The sequence below is a fragment of a genome, unplaced genomic scaffold (genome assembly GCF_019419815.1).
Source record: "Pyrus x bretschneideri cultivar Hongxiangsu unplaced genomic scaffold, Pyrus_bretschneideri_v1 Contig10, whole genome shotgun sequence".
Classification (NCBI taxonomy): domain Eukaryota; kingdom Viridiplantae; phylum Streptophyta; class Magnoliopsida; order Rosales; family Rosaceae; genus Pyrus; species Pyrus x bretschneideri.
This window is the reverse complement of record NW_025999391.1, coordinates 1,544,999-1,562,638: the sequence shown is the minus strand read 5'-3', so window position 1 is coordinate 1,562,638 and position 17,640 is coordinate 1,544,999. Positions and strand designations below refer to the sequence as shown.

The 17,640-nt window shown below is 38.4% G+C and overlaps 1 protein-coding gene across 1 annotated transcript; it reads right to left on the bottom strand.

Annotated features, from left to right (window-relative positions):
• Nucleotides 1-10,129: 10,129 nt before the first annotated feature.
• LOC103946630 (SKP1-like protein 1A) lies at nucleotides 10,130-11,883 on the bottom strand. Its single transcript, XM_009357381.3, has 2 exons — nucleotides 11,423-11,883; nucleotides 10,130-10,524 (listed from the first exon to the last, which is right to left on the bottom strand). Exons 1-2 carry the CDS (start codon nucleotides 11,744-11,746, stop codon nucleotides 10,351-10,353), a joined length of 498 nt encoding a protein of 165 aa, XP_009355656.1. The 5' UTR covers nucleotides 11,747-11,883; the 3' UTR covers nucleotides 10,130-10,350.
• Between the last annotated feature and the right edge of the window lie 5,757 nt (nucleotides 11,884-17,640).

Below are 17,640 nucleotides of genomic sequence, written 5' to 3'. Positions count from 1 at the left end.
AATATGTATATACATGTATTACATATATTTGTATAGATGTATACAAGTTTTCTACAAGGCTATCCCATATGCATTTTGATGATTTGAACATGCTATATTTTAGTATTCATTCAAGGATCATCTTGACAAAAAATCGTCAATTCAAAAATTGTTTGGCCATCTAAAATGGACAAACAAATACGGTTCGTTAGATAAAGTTGAATAAAAAGGTGGATAAGTTACTGCAGTATATGTGTGTTTAGTAGAATATCCCATTGTTTTCCATAATACAAGTACTCGCATTCTTATCTTGTTTTGGCCTGACTCATGTCGTATTACTTGTGCAGGGAACTAAGAAGAGAGGCGTTGGAGAAAATGGTTATAGAATTACAGATACTGCTGTTCAGGATGCAGCGGTTTGGGATCTTCTCGTTTATTTTTGTTGGAATCCCCAGTCCCACATCGGACAGAGGGAGAAGAGAAGAGTGCTTTAAATAGAAATACCCCTCTCTAACTAACATCGAGGCCTTTTGTGATAAAACTCCACACCTGAGGATTGTGCAGGTGGTTAAGTGGGGACAGTATCGGTGTTGTTGGAGTGGGCCCTCGGCCCGTCGACCTGAAAACTTCTACATGGTATCAGAGCCAGGAGGCGGGCCCGTACTGCCACGTGATTGGGTGGGTCCCCGTTGGCCCCGCGTGATTGTCCACGTAGGCCAAAGATGCCACGTGTTTGGGTGGGTCCCCATTGGCCCCACGTGATTGGGTGAGTCCCGACATGGCTCCACGTGGTTGCCGATGTGTGGAAATTCACGTGTGACCCATAAGTGGGGTCTCACGTGCGGGGGAGTGTTGGAATCCCCAGTCCCACATCGGACAGAGGGAGAAGAGAAGAGTACTTTAAATAGAAATACCCCTCTCTAACTAACATCGAGGCCTTTTGTGATAAAACCCCACACCTGAGGATCGTGCAGGTGGTTAAGTGGGGACAGTATCGGTGTTGTTGGAGTGGGCCCTCGGCCCGTCGACCTGAAAACTTCTACAATTTTGTTACCCGGAAATTTTGCACGTGCCTCTGCTCCTTTATGCAGTATATCCAATGTCTTTTACTTGATATGCTTCGAGCTGCAGTTGGACATAAACCCTAGGCTACTTGTGAGTACCGAAACTAAAAATGTCTATATAATTGTGCGAAATATTTTGTTATGTATTAGGTTGTGAATCTGAATCATTGATCACAAGGTGAATCTTCTTAAAGAATTTAAACTAATTATTGCCTGGAAAGATATATTGGATAGTTCTGTTTGCTTGACAAACTCATGTTCCTTGACTGTGAATCTAGAGCCAAGAGTTAGAATCGATCAAAGGGAGGAAAAATAACCATATTATGTTACCATGTGATAAGAGATTTCTCAATATTATGATCATATACATCTTACGCACAGACAGCATCTATATATGTATAAATATGTATATGCTCGTACATACATTACATAGATATGGATACACCAGATATATAATACTTTTTGGTATTATTTGACGAGTAGCCTGCATTTGACTATGCAGGAGCATGACCTTCTGTTTTGGATTGAGCGACTTGCAACTGTGCTTATGTTTATGGAACCCTACAGAGGGATAATCCCATACAGTTTGTCAAGTCTTCTCTTTATTTTTACCAACAGTTGTTACATTATTGCTCACTTCACCAACCCAAAAAAGAGGTCAACCCACACAAAGTCAGAAGAGATATCAGGCCAAAGAAAACAAAAGCTAAGGCAGCACAAGTTTAGCAACACTCAATATAAATTTGGAGTAAGTCGTGACCATTTTTTGATAATTAGACCAGTGTTGTAAAATTGTGAGAATGAACGCCCACATGCTTTAAGTGAGGAAGACTTGAGAACAGTAGTGTAATTGTTGTTGTATGATGTTGTCAAAAAGGGGCAATCATTTCACTTTTTGGTTTGTCATAAATGTGGCTTTACATAAAGAGCACTCCGTGTGTGATTACCATACACAGCAAAAGAAAAGAAGTGAAAGCAATAATATCAGTATCCCTTCCTTCCTCTTTCTACCTGCAATCCTTTTGTGTTATAGTTACAAAACTAAATAGTGTGATATTTTGCACCCGCTTCTCTCATGTCCCTAGCAAAGGTTATCTCTCTAACTTTTGCCTATTTATAACAACCAGTATAGCAATTACAATTGATATTACTATTCTAAGCTACTCAAAGCTTGTCTAGTATATATTGCAATTGAATCTATTTTGTTTTCAACACGTTTAATGTTTTTCTATCTTTTGCAGGAAACTAGCACGGGTGAACAATCAAAGATAGTGAAAGCTAGAATGGAGGATTTCCCACAAACAGACAAGTTGGAAGTTGAACAAATAGCACCAACAGAAGAAAATAACAAAAGGGTACACGATTAACTTAATCCAACAATGACATATCAATAAAATCATAAATTAGATGTGCATTTCCAGTTCAGAACTATTATTGGTACTCTGAAATAGTCTTCATGCATCCATTACTTATTGCTCTTTACAAAGAAGAAATTACATAGAGAGGAGTTCGTGGTGACTACTTTGAAATACCAATTCTCGGACAAATATAATATCGCCATTTCATTTATCAGAATGAGATTAGCACATTGTAGCATTTAAATAGAGAAATATAGCAATTGAATCTGTCTGTTTCTTACACGCTTGATTGTTTGCAGGAAACTAACAAGGCTGAGAAATCAGACAAAGAGATGGCAAAAGTTGGGGATGAACCAAAAGAAAATTTGGAAGTCCGAGAAGAATCACCAAAAGAGGAAAAAAGAAAATGGGAAGAGGATTTGGTGGAAGCTGATGACCAATTGAAGGAAAAGTCAGAAGTTGCAGAAGAGGCACCAAAAGAACAAAATAACAGTTGGGAAGATGATTGGGGGGAAGATGATGAGTAATTGAAAGAAAAGTTAGAAGTTGATCACCGACCAGCAGCAAAAGAAGAAGAAAATGTATGGGAAGATTGGCTTTTGCCAGAATTTGGAAGATTTGTCAACTGGGAAGATGTAAATATAGCTAATGATAACGGTAACTGGGGAGAAGAGTTGAGGCAAGCTGATGAAGCTTCTAGTTTCAACGACAACGGTAGCAAAGAGATTGAGGATAATTTTAAGGTCAAAACAGCCGAAAATGTAAGGATTGATAGTGAGGAAGTAGTTGTGGAAATTGAAGCTGAGAGATTGAAGGCTGAGATTGAGAATTTGAAGAGGGAGAAGAAAGCACTGGATGAAAAGTTGATTTCGGAGAGTCTTGTGTACGAAGATTCTCGTTGCGTGTGGGAAACTATTGGATGTGTCATTATTAAAAGTAGATAATAGATTAAGATTAGTGGGATTGGAGATCATTATGTTGGAGGTCATCATTATGTTGCTTTCGGTTCTCCCATATATGTTGCATCTGTAATGGTTTCAGATATGAAATATACATAAAACATTCAATATGGTATCAGAGCGGGCATCATCCTGAGCCAGTTCTGTATATCGAATCTGCTGTGTTTATTTTTCAAAAAACAATGGCAGATGGAAGTATCATTGCTTCTTCATCTGGAAGCACTTCTGAAATGGATATCAATCCAAACCAACGACTCAGTTCAGTATTATTGAATGAGTTTAATTATTTGCCATGGGCAAGGGCTGTTAGTCTTGCTCTCGGTGGAAGATCCAAACTCGGTTTCATCAATGGCAGTCAACCTGCACCAGATGCTTCTTCTCCAGAATATGGAGGGTGGCTATGTAAAGATCAACTGGTCATGTCATGGTTGTTAAATTCTATGGAAAGGAATATTGCTGAAATCTTCAGCTATTTCGAGTCGTCTCTCATCCTTTGGACCACCGTGAAGGAGATGTATGGAAATCAAAACAATGCAGCTCGCATCTTTCAACTCAAGAAGGATATCTCCAACATACAGCAAGAAGGTAAAAGCTTTGTTCAACATCTTGGTTCTTTAAGAAGCATGTGGAATGAGTTAGATGTGTACAGACCTCACACAACTGATCTCTCTGTGCTCCTTAAAAGAACTGAAGAAGATAAAAATTTTCAATTATTGTCTAGCTTGAGCTCAGAATATGAGGATTTGAGAAGTCATATTCTCATGAACTCGGAGCTACCATCCTTCACTAGTATCTGTGCAACTATCCAACGTGAGGAAGTAAGGAGAAAAGTCATGAACAATGGTATAAAAACCAACGTGACAGAAGCTAGGGCTTACCTGACAAATGAAAAAAGATATAAAGGAAAAAACCCTCATTTAAAGTGCCTACATTGTGACAACATCGGGCATGTGAGAGACAAGTGTTGGATCCTACATCCAGAACTCAAACCTGACTTCATGAAGGATAAATCCGCACCAAAGACAAGTCGAGCACACCCTCGTGCCAACACTGCAACATCTTCATCTATCAACAATGTTGATACCTATCAACAGTTCACTGCAAATCCTGCCATCCTTTTAAATGAGTTCGCAGCGTATCTCCAACAAAAGAAGGGAAAAGAGGATGGATCAGTTGATCATGAAGATGGAAGTACTACTGCATTGATGGGCAAATTTGCATGTTTTTTAGCTGATGCTGATTATGTACCTTAGATAGACTTGAAAGGTATCATAACTGCTTTCCAAACTGCTCTTAAAATAAATGAGTTACATGATTTTTGGGTTGTAGATTCTGGTGCCACAGACCATATGACTAATCAAATGTCAAAGTTACATAGATTTGAGAAACTACATAATCCTTCACATGTATCTGTTGCTAATGGTGAAGGTGCAAGGATTGTAGGAAAGGGAAAAATCCACCTGATATCTGATCAAATAGAGTCTATGGCCCTATATGTCCCATCATTTCCATTTCAACTTCTCTCAGTGGGAAGAATCACAAATTCCTTAAATTGTTTGGCCATTTTTTCACCAAAAACTGTCATTTTTCAGGATTGTATAACCAAGAGGACGATTGGTGAGGGGTTTTACCTTGATGGTCTCTATTACATATCAAAAAGCTCTTCCTGTGGGTTCCATGCCAAGTCAAAGTCCATCCATACCTCCATTCAAGCTTCCACCTTGTGGCACCAACGACTAGCTCATCCATCTCAACCTATCTTATCCACCTTATTTCCTGACTTAGGCAAAGAATCAACCCACTGTGAAACTTGTCATTTGTCAAAGGCAACAAGACTACCTCTAGGGTCTTCGATGTCTAGAGTTTCTCATCTTTTTGAGCTTGTACACTCTGATATATAGGGACCAACAAATGAATTTTTTGATGGTTATAAATATTTCATAACTTTTGTTGATGATTATTCAAGAGCCACCTGGTTATATTTATTAAAATCAAAAAATGAGGTGATGGAAGTGTTTAAGGACTTTCACAACCTTGTCAAAAATCATTTTTCTTCTCAAATCAAAACCCTAAGGTCTGATAATGGCACAGAATACATGTCTCAAGTCATGACTCAATATTTGAGCAACAATGGCATCATACATCAAACTAGCTATGTTGGCACACCCCAACAAAATGGTGTTGCCAAGAGAAAAAACTGAGATCTCCTTGAAAAAGCTAGGGCATTGATGTTACAAATGAATGTACCAAAACGTTTTTGGTCTCAAAGCGTCATGACAGCAGCTTACCTGATCAACAGATTACCTAGTAGGGTTTTGGGGTTCAAATCCCCAATGGAGATAGTCAAGAACAGAAAGGTGGACTTGTCTCACCTTAAAGTCTTTGGATGCATCTGTTTTGTTCATGTTCAGTCATTACATCGAGACAAACTTGATCCTAGGGCAACTAAATGCATTTTCCTTGGCTACTCGTCCACACAAAAAGGGTATAAGTGTTATAATCCACAACTTAAGAGACTAATTGTTTCAAAGGATGTTCAATTTCATGAAACTAACTCTTATTACAGTAAGTCTCTGGATAGTACAAGTCAGGGGGAGATTATCTTGGACATGTTTCCACTGCCAAGGACTGAGATACTCAACAATGCGGGTGATCAAACTCACACAATGGATCTTGTGGCTCCAAATCAACCGGATTCATATGACGACAGCAACATGCCTGTAGAAGATGAAACTCTACGTAGTATTGGTCCTGAAGAACCTTCAGAAGAGTCTCTTCCTACCATACCTCGACGAAATCCAACTCGTGAGAGGCACCCACCAGCAAGACTGCAAGACTTTGTTACGTACAAGCTCAAGCACCCCTTATCCAACTACTGTTCTTATCAAAAGTTGTCACATAATTACACTGCCTATTTGAGTAATATATCTGCACATGAAGAGCCTCAATCATTTCAAGAAGCTAACCAATCCCAAGTGTGGCAGCAAGCAATGCAGGATGAACTGCATGCACTCGATCAACATAAAACCTGGAGCATTGTGCCACTGCCCAAAGGAAAGAAGATAGTAGGCTGCAGATGGATATACAAGATTAAATTGAACTCGGATGGGTCTATTGAAAGACACAAGGCACGATTAGTGGCCCGTGGCTTCACTCAAACATTTGATGTGGATTACAAGGAAACCTTTGCCCCCGTTGCAAAGATGAACACAGTGCGCGTACTCTTGTCTGTGGCTGTCAACAAAGGATGGCCTATGTATCAAATGGATGTAAAAAACGCCTTCTTACATGGTGAGCTTGAAGAAGACGTCTACATGAGATTACCACCGGGTCACTCTCAAAGTCATAAACAGGATGTTGTGTGTAAACTGCACAAATCAATTTATGGTCTTAAACAATCACCGAGAGCCTGGTATGCTAAGCTCGGTTCAGTCCTTATCAGTGTTGGTTTTGGAAGAAGCAAAGCGGACTCTTCTTTATTTGTACGCTCAGGCACCGCTGGTACATTGGTTGTTCTTATGTATGTTGATGACTTGATCATCACCGGAGATAAACCTGAAGAAATCAAAGAACTCAAGCACTCCCTTCAGCAACGCTTTGCAATAAAAGATCTTGGTGTTCTGAGATACTTCCTTGGCATCGAAATGGCTACATCTCACAAGGGCTTCTTCCTTAACCAGCGCAAATATGTTCTGGATCTCCTTAAGGAAGCAAACATGAGTGATGCTAAACCGATCCCTACACCTCTTGACATTAAACTTAAGGTCAGCTTAGAGGGTCAATCTCTTCCAAACATAAGTTATTATCAGCGGTTGGTTGGTAAGTTGATATACCTGACCATCACAAGGCCCGACATTACCTATGCTGTCAGTATTGTTAGCCAATTTATGCACTCTCCCACGATGGAGCACTTTAACCTAGTCAAAAGGATACTTCGGTATCTAAAAGGTTCTGTGGGACGTGGTATAATCATGAAGAAAAATGCAAGCACTCAGATTACAGGTTATTGTGATGCAGATTGGGCTGGCAATTCCATTGATCGTAAGTCTACAACAGGATTTTGCACATTTGTGGGAGGCAACCTTGTCTCATGGAAAAGCAAAAAACAAACTGTCGTTGCAAGATCCAGTGCTGAGGCAGAATATTGGGCAATGGCATCTACTGCGTGTGAACTAATCTGGCTCAAAGGTTTACTGTGTGACTTAGGTGTTTTCAATGATCAATCCATGTCCCTTTTCTGTGACAATTAGGTTGCAATGCACATTGCTTCCAACCCAGTTTTTCATGAGAGAACCAAGCACATTGAAGTCGATTGTCACTATGTTCGTACACAAGTTCAATCTCAGGTTATCCAAACGCATTTTGTAAGGAGCTCGGATCAACTTGCGGACCTATTCACAAAATCATTGGCCTCTCATTAGTTTCAGCTTCTTCTTGGCAAGCTTGGATCTATCAACCTTTTGGATCCAGCTTGAGGGGGAGTATTGGATGTGTCATTATTAAAAGTAGATAATAGATTAAGATTAGTGGGATTGGAGATCATTATGTTGGAGGTCATCATTATGTTGCTTTCGGTTCTCCCATATATGTTGCATCTGTAATGGTTTCAGATATGAAATATACATAAAACATTCAATAGAAACACAAAATCAAAAGCTTAATGCAATGCTTCATGAAGCATATCTGGAATCCGAAGGTTTGGTTAAGGAGTTAGAGAATCACTGCAAGTTGGTGAAAGAAATGGTGACGAGGTTCGATAGTTATGAAGAAGATGGCAGGAGATGGGAGCAAGAGAAGAGAGAAATGTCGGCAAAACTTGAAGCTCTAACTGCAGCTTCTGAAAAGGATAAAAGTGTTGCGCAAAACTGCAAGGAAGATCTCAGAAAAGAATGGGAAGAAGAGAAAGCTTCACTCACTCAAAGGCTTACTGCAGCATATTTTGCGTGCAATTACTATTCTCGGGTTATAAAGAACTATGAGCAAACAAATCTCAAAGCTCAAACTCCAGCTTCCGAAAAAGACCAAGGCGTTTTCCAAAACTGCACAGAAGATCATGAAATAAAATGGGAGGATGAGAAAACTGCACTCACTCAACAGCTTTTGGAAGCAAATTCTCTGTGCCAATACTATTATGACGTTGCATTGCATAATGCAGAAACAGCCCTCAAGTTGGAGGAAGAGAAAAACACTCGTTTGCATGACTGTGAAGAAAAACGCCTCAGGCTAACGCAAAGGAACGCTGATCTTGCTAAAAATCTTCAGAATGAAACTGATTCGGCTAGGCGCTTCTGTAACCTTGTTTACAAGCTTGATGAGAAATGCTGGATGCTCGAGGATGAGAAAATAAATCTCACTGCAAAGCTTTGTGCTGCTACTGCTTCCTCTGAACTATATCGAAGCATGCTGCATGATAAAGGCTGTTAGAAAATTTGGTTTTTGTGACGAGTACAAGTTAGGTTTTTTGCTGTTTTGTAGTTTTTGATGCAATGATATTGTTTGCTTTAGGCATTTAGCAGATAGTCAAGTGGACGTTTTAGGGGATGATTTAACATTTTAAATAGAATTCTGAAAGAGCTGATTCTCTTCCGGATTTTCGTTTATGAATTTGTGAAACACAGATGCATTCTGTTTCGGATTGAACGATTTGTTAAACAGTTCTTTTTGGTACTCTATTGTTCCAAACTAACGACATACATGGCCAGGAAACATTAGAGAGACTTGTGCACAAAACCGATTGACACGAATGGGAAATGAACAATTAATAGCGCGATGCAGGGATGTTCGAAACAACTCTGGTGTATGAAGCTTTGGTTAGCAAAGTTAAAGAACAAATGCAAGTCAAAAGATGATATCCTCATGACAAATGAAGCTGTAACTTCATCACATTCCAATCGCAACTTCAGGAAACAGTTGTCAGAGCGTACATAAACGTGATTGTGAAGAACAGCAAGAAATAAATTTGATTCCGATGTGAGATATCAAGCCTTTCACTTGCTGCAGTATAAATCACTCTGCATCCGAGCTGTTTATTAAGAAGACGTTAACACCAATAATACTTGCCGTGAATCTTGAGCTGACAGCAATTGAGTGCTCAGTTCAGGAAATAAACATCTGGGATGGTTTCGGGTGTCGAAAGTTAAGGAGAACACACTCAATTGGTTACTGCTGCTGTTGAGAATCGAACCCTCACCAAAGTAAGAAAGGGATCGTCAATCAGTTAGGTCTGAAGTGCAGAAGAGAGCTCAAAAGTTGCACTAGATCTAACCACAGAGATCAAGGGGTTAAAAATCAACGGCACTGAGTCGTCCACCTTCGGACAGAGGACCCGGTGCCACCTTCAACAGACAATGGCTAGGAGTGGGAGCAGAAGATGCAAGGTTAATGAACAAATCTTTGGTTTGCAAGGTTAAAGAACGAATGCAGGTTGAAAGACGTTAATAAGATACCGTCGAGACAATGAAAAAACTCATCCCCGTTACAAATCTTAATGTCGCATATCTTCAGAAAACGGTGATCAAAGCGTACTATCGTGTGATTGTGAAGAACTGCAAGAAACAAATTTAGCTTGTATGTGATCTGTCACGCCTTTCGCTTGCTGTTCCACACAAATCACACCTCACTTATGACCTAACAAGACATTCATCTCAAAAGTGTCCAAGAATCACAAATCGCATAAGACCTTTGCATACTTGCTACTGCGCATGAAGCATAGCAGGCACCAAATAATAAAAACAAAATCAGGCTCCAACATATAGCAAAAGACCAGAAATTAATAAAACCGTTTCATATTAAGATAAATTAAGAGGTCTGAAGAAATCTGGCCCCTCTAAAGACCCCCTGGAAGCAAAGTCACTAAACAAAAAACCGTTTCAATTTCGAGTAGCCATAAAGCATTAGCTCTCCTTTCTTGAAGCAAAATATGAACGGCCCCTCTAGCTATATCGACATCCCTATCATACTATCAACATTGAGGAGAAGGGGCCCTCCTACTTACTCGAAAGCCCACTGGTTCTCCCTGCGAACCTCTTCTTCCTCCTCAGGGGTGAAATCATTCTTGATGTTGAAAGTCTTGCGGATATCTTCAGGTGTTTTCCCCTTGATCATGTCAGCAACGGTCTGGCAGGTCAGATCCAGCAGACTCTTGATGTTCAAATAGTTTGCAGCCTGAAAATTAACAACACAAAGATATTAGGAGCAATTATTGTAAATACCATATCCTTTAGTCAGTGCCCATTTAATGAAATTTTCAAATAGAATAATGTAGGAGCAATTATTGTAAATACCATATCCTTTAGTCATTTAACATATTCACAGCAGTTTAAATACAAGTTTACCAAACACTTTGGACACTTTTTCTTTTGTTAAAAGCACTTTTATTAGAAGCACTTTTACACACACACACACACATACACAAAAAAAATAAAATAAATAAAGCACTTTTATTAGAAGCACTTTTATTAAGAACTGTAGCTTTAACAATCCCTAAAATAAAAGGTATGAAAAGGCTTAGGATAATATCCATTCAACAATAGAAATAGGCAAAGCAACGAAACTTTAAAATTCAAGTTCCTGAAAGCCTCAAAAAATAGGTATTGATCGAACCCGGAAGAGTACATTATAGGAACCAACCAATTTGAGTGATCATTCGCATCCAAAGGCACACCTCACATACCAAAATCCATATCATACAACACATTTAGAGAATTGTGAGCTAATAAGCAATTGAGACTGAACAAGAATCAAGTAATAAATTGCACCACAAAGTCCTATACATTACATACAGCAATTTAGAAAATTCTCCTAATTTCGCATAAATAAATCCAAAAGCAAATTCTACACTTCAATTCCAACAAGATATTCCACAGGAACCCAATTGTTTGTTCCCAAAAAAATCGATCTTTCCAACAATTTCACGTAAATTAATCCAATAGGCAAACCCTAACCTTAATAATTAAGCAAAACATTCAGAAATCGAAATTAAACCTACACAGAAACAAAAGCGCCCAAATTTTACAAATCGAACAAACAAATAATAGCAAATATTTGGGATCAAGATACTCACCAAGATCAGGTCAAAGAGAACATTCTGATCAGCCTTAATCTCGTTGACGAAGTCGTCGTCAAACTTCTTGAGAGTGTTCTCGTCGCCAATCTTGCCGACGTCGGTGCTGTCGCCGTCCGTGCGACCCTCGACATGCTTCCGGCAGTACTCAATGACCTTGGCGAGGATGTGGCTGGTCACGTTGGGGAGAGGGATCGCATTGTCTGCGCAGTCGTCCTCCACCATGTGCTTGATGGTCTGCGACTCCATAGCAACCGCCTCGTCGACCTCGAACGCCTCGCCGTCGGAGCTCTTCAGGGTGATCATCTTCTTCTCTGCGGCCATCGCGGTCTAGGGTTTCAAAAGGATTGAGAATTCGAGAGCGGGAGTTTAGGGTTTCAAAGTTGAATTCTGAATCGTGAAAAGGATGGGAATTGGGGAGGTTTTATAGGGCGCCGTAGGTGTTGGACAAGAAAACTACTTTGTTATTTTATTTTATTTTTATTTTTTTGGATAAATTCGAATAGGGATTTGGATGGTCCTCACTCGTTAAATGCGGAGCGCGACGTTGTATTTTGCAAGGAAATTTTTATATTTTCTTTTTTATTAAATTCTGGTAATTCGTGTTTTTGTGAAGGATAATGTTAAAGAGATTAAATTTACAAACTAAATAATGCGTTACAAATAGGAATGAACACGTTTATCAATATTTAAGTAATAAACTAATCATCAACTTCTATGTCCTTTAGTTTTCAAATTTTAATCTACAAATTTAGTCTATTTAAAGGGGGTAATAAGTCATGAACTTGAAAAGTTGAAATTGAAGGTGATTTAAAAATTTTAATATAGGCAATTAAAAAACAAATTCAGATTTCGTGGCATCGGGAGAAATCTTCGCCGTCTAGAGCCCAAATCAAAGACTAATTCATGCCTCTACTTTTGGTTTTGGGGTCCAGCAATCTTCTTGACAATCATTTTTGGTCTTCTCCCTCTTTTCATTTACTTTATTTTGGTATAGAATTGTCGATGTAAAACACTGTAATCGTCGTAGAGTTATAACATTTGAATTTCTTTTACATTCTGTGTTTCTACAACTTAAACAAGTTCTTGCTAATGATAAAAAAAACTTTGAATGTCAAGGATGTTCTTTGTTTTTTCAATCCCAATCAAATATGCTAATGGTAAGTTGTTGAAATCTCTTCCATATTTATTTGTACACGCGTTTTTTTTTTCGAAAATTGTCATCCCATTTAATTGAATTGGGATACCCTAGATCTGACATGTCTCTTGAATCTCAAGAACCAATCATAGTTTTATTGAGATAGTCGATTGTCGTCGTTTTATGGCCCGCACACACAGTTAACACAAGGTTTTATATTCAATTTTCACCTTATGGGGTTATAGCTAGAAGCCATGGAAGATGTCAGACTGGCTCGAGATAGGGTTTAGCCAGTACAACAATATGGATTTAGCCAGTGCAGTTATATAGCTCTCGGATGTCCGGAGGATGTGGAGTGCCAACATGGTTTTACCATTTTATTTTGTTTTTTGTTTAATAATTTCTAGGAGATGTCTTGGAGCTTGGTTTTGATTTCTTGTGAAATCTTGTTTCTAAATTTCACTGTTATAATCTACGTATTTGTATTATTGAGATTTTACATTATTTTTCAAGAAATTATATTAACTTATTTGGATTTAGATTTTAATTAAATTAGTTACGAAGTTTGAAGTTTAGAAATTAATTATCTAAAATTCGTTGACCTTTTGAGGTCACAAGCAATGTTTTCGAATAGATCTTGAAACTACGAGCACATAGGCGAAAGCCGTTTGCGAGTCCAGCTTATAACAGTATAGATACAAACATTTGAAGTTGTGTTACTAAACTATAGATTTTAAATTTATTTTAAACTCCCACCTTGTGGGAAAGAGGCCAATCAAATTTATGTTAGATAAGGGACCAATCAGAAAAGAGGGGGAGGAAACCAATCATAAAAGGGAACAAGGAGGGAAAGCAGAGAAGGAGGAAACACCCAACCAACCTTGACTCGATTTCAAACCCCAACCTGGTTCCTTAACCCGGTTGTATCTCTTTAGTCTGACGTCCAATTGAGGTGATTTTGGTGTCTATGGAAAGCTCTTGGCGAACCCAACATCTTTGTGGTATTATATTTCTCAATTTCTAATCCAATTTTACAAACCGAAGCCACAAAGTCCTCGGTTTTCTGATGATTTTCTCATTTTTAGAGTTAGTCAGAAAATCAAGGTTTCCATTCGTCGAAAACTGCCACATGTGGTGGCGTGTGGCTAGTGGGCCACCGATGCTATCTTAAGCTAAATTGATGTCCTCATATTAGATTTGATATCCGTATGGTGTGGTTTGATTGTTTGAACCTAGTTTAATTACAATACATCACTTGATCATTGTATGATTTGACGATTCGACAGTTGGATCGTCACAAAACTCTAATGCATTATAGAACGTAATATTTGAGGATATTAGGAACTGACAGATCAGGAATACGATGTACGAATCTTCCCGAATTGGATTTCTAAGTTTGTAAAATAAATTGTTGACAGCCACCTAATTCTAGTAATTGGCAGAGATCCGACTGTCGGATTTCGATAAGATTTTAGTATCTTGTTCTATGAGCATAATATGGACCTAAGGAAGTTTCGAATCCGAAATCTGATGTGCGGATCTTTTGCATTAAATTGCTAGCGTGTGGACCCCACCGTTGACTGAGAGTTGACTTTTGGTTAACATATCTAAAACCATCGAAGTTACTAAAATTAGTATTACTAAAGATTCAGTGAGGCTCTGCGGACTTGTCTCGGTGAGTGACTTTAATATATGTGATATGGTTATTACCCTATTTTCTTATATTAGTATCCTCTGTGGATATGGCATGGTTTTATAAATGTGTTTTCTATTCAAATGTGATTTTATAATTGGTCATCGATCTATTTTTATCAAATGTGATTTGATTCATTGATTGGAAATATTTGTGAAAAAGTGATTTGAAGTGCATATTGAAATGCTTGTTAAACTGAGGGCAAGTAGGGGATCATTACCCTAGTGTCACAGGGTTAGGTGACACCAAGTCTGCATCATATAGTAGTGGTACATAGATGGTCTTGCTTGGTTAATCCGCGTTGGGGGACCATACTATTTATGGATTGTGCTTGGTTAATCCACGTAAGGCGATCCTTATGGCCATTTGTACTAAAGGGTGATCATGTTTGGTTAATCCGCGTTGGGTGATCACTGTCTAACAGTTCTGTAGGTGTGACTATGCTTGGTTAATTTACGTTGGGGAGTCACTACCTACTTGGTTATCTTGACCCTGCTTGATTAATATGCATTGGGGGGTCACAAGTGGTCCTGTTTGGTTAATCCGCGTTGGGGGACCATATTATATATGGATCGTGCTTAGTTAATATGCGTTAGGCGATCCTTATGGCCATGTATGCTTAGGATCATGCTTGGTTAATCAGCATTGGGTGATCACTTCCTAACAGCTGTAAGAGTGACTCTGCTTAGTTAATTCAAGTTGGGGGGTTACTGCCTACTTGATTACTTTCTCAGGGATGGCTTTACTTGGTTAATCCGCTTTGGGGGGTCACTTCCTATTTGGTTACTTATGTAGGCTTCGGCCGAACTGCATCCCTCTAGCCCTAGTTTTTAATATACATATGAATGATGGTTTTTTAGAATCTTATGGTTTGAATTAGAAAAGCCATTAGATGTTTGAGTGACTCCATCGAAGTTTTCAACGACTTGATTATGATTTCATAAAGCATGATTTTATACTTGATGTTTATAGATCGTGATTGATGGTTTATCTTTATTGAATATCACATACTTGTATTCTTGTTACTCATCCGAGCATCGCAACTTATCCGAGTGTCCGATTTGCCCAGTGTGCCATCTCCATGATGTAGGCATTGATTATATATATGATAGGTTTGGGTAGATTACGAGAAACTACTTGATATTCTGGTCCCGTTGGGTGGTTTGGAACCCGATGTTATTGGATTCCATTGAGTGGTCCGGAATCCTTGCTCTTACTTATTTCCATAAGGTTAGTCTAAAACCCTAAATTCAAGTGAATGGGAATTACCCACAATAGACCTTGTGAATTTATATACAATTTTATTACTCAAAATCCAAATAGGGAATTATTTAGAGCTCCTTAAATAAATTCATGAAATGTTATGTTATATCATTGATTGACTAAGTTAAAAGTCAAAATTCGGCATCCTTGAGTCATTAGTTGATTAATTGACGGGATTGTGGAATGATGTTGCATATGATTGTTATTACTATGATTATTTTAGTTGATCAATGTGGCTTGAGAATAATATTGTGCTTCGTTGGTTATTTGATATGTTACTTGCTGTGGATGGAGGTAGCATGTTGAAAATAAAATTAATTATGTAATGATTGTTCGAGTGTAGTGTATGACGAATTACGAATTGCTTGATCCCTATTTAACGTACGTAGGCAATCTAACGAGGATGTTAGATGCGACCATAAAGTATACGAAAAATTACTATGCGATTCGATTCTCGAGTTGTGATTTGCCCATATCCCGGAGGCGGGGGTATGTTTGAGACACGGGTTTTTGGTGACGTCACGTGTTGATCCTGGACGTATGTCGGGATCGGGACGTGACATTTCTCCTTAATAGAGCTTGCTAGTTTGATTGCTCTACATAGGAGAGTTGCTTCATTTTAATTTTGGTTTAGTGTGCTACATCTCTTTGGGTCTGTGTGAAGGGTGGAGTAGTTTGATTTACTGGATCTACTTCACTTGGTGTTCAATGCTTGTGGTGGTGATTATCCCTTGGTTTGGCATTGAGGTGATTTAAAAAAAAATGGGTATGAAAAAAAGTTGGGAGGGTTTTTAGTGTTTGGTAAACTTTCATAATTAGCTTTATTTCAAAGTTTTGGATGAAAATAAACCCAAAACCTGAAGCTGCAAATAGCAGCTTCCAAAAACCAGCTTATTTTCAAAAACACGGGTGAACAATAATCTTTAATGAATTTTTCAATAACCCAAAATTGCCCTATTTTCCTCACACTTTTAGCTCTCGCAAATCCTGAACCAAAAAACTTCAATCCCAACTCTCTCTCATTCTACCAGGCTTCTCCAGTTAGGTGTAGATTCAAAGTTACCCAAAGTTGAGATTTGGTGATTGGTGTAGATTCAGTCTCGAGTTCGCCGGAAAAATGACCAAGAAGGTCACCAGATTTCTAGGCATGAACACAGAGAGGGCATTTGGGGTTAAATCTCAAGAATTTCATGCCAAAATTCGATATGCAAGATACATAAGTTGTACATGAGATTAAATGAAGGTTGAATTGAGTTTGAAGCACGCTAATTTCATCGAGCCTAGGTCAACTCGTCAAAGAGTTTTTCACCGAGAAGGACGGGTTGGCTTTCTTCATTTTGGAGTACTTGTCTTCACATGCAACTCCACCATTCAAATCTGTAGGTCAAACTACACCTAAAACAGGGAATATTGGTATGGATTTCACTCGGAAATTGGTGTTGGTGTGGGTGATTCTCTCGATAATTAGAGAGAGTGAGAATATCATAGAAAGAAAGTTAGAGAGAAATGAGAGTCTCACGGGAAAAAGGGAAGAAAGAGAGAAGAAGAGGGAGACCAAATAAAAGGAGTGGGCCCCTCAAGGCACACTAAATAAGACCAAACCATTTTTGGTCATTTCACAAAGTCACAACTGTTTTACATAAAAGTTTATCAAACACTATAATACTGCTGCTTTTTTTTTTTTTTTTTTTTTTTTTTTTTTCCAAAATCACTTTTACAAAAAAATTTACCAAACACTATGCCGCTTTATTTCACTGCTGCTTAGTTTCATAGCACAGCAGAAGTAGTTTTTTTTTCAAAGCACAGCAATACCAAACCAGCCCTATGTGATGCGATCTCTAGCACGATCCCAATATATGATTTGAGATTTTTGTTCTCACATGATCTTCGTGTAACACAGTTTTATTCTTATGTAATCTTGCAGTTCTTTATAAGCTTAGACGAGTGCATGATGTCTACTCATTGTTTTGGTATTGGCAATGCTTTATTTTAACGGAAGATATAACATTGACACAAATTTGTAAGATGAGGTATGACATTGTCAATTTTAAAAGATGAGGTATGAAAGTGTCGTAACACCAATAGTTGAGGTAGTTTTTTTGTACTTTACCCTTAATGTTTTAT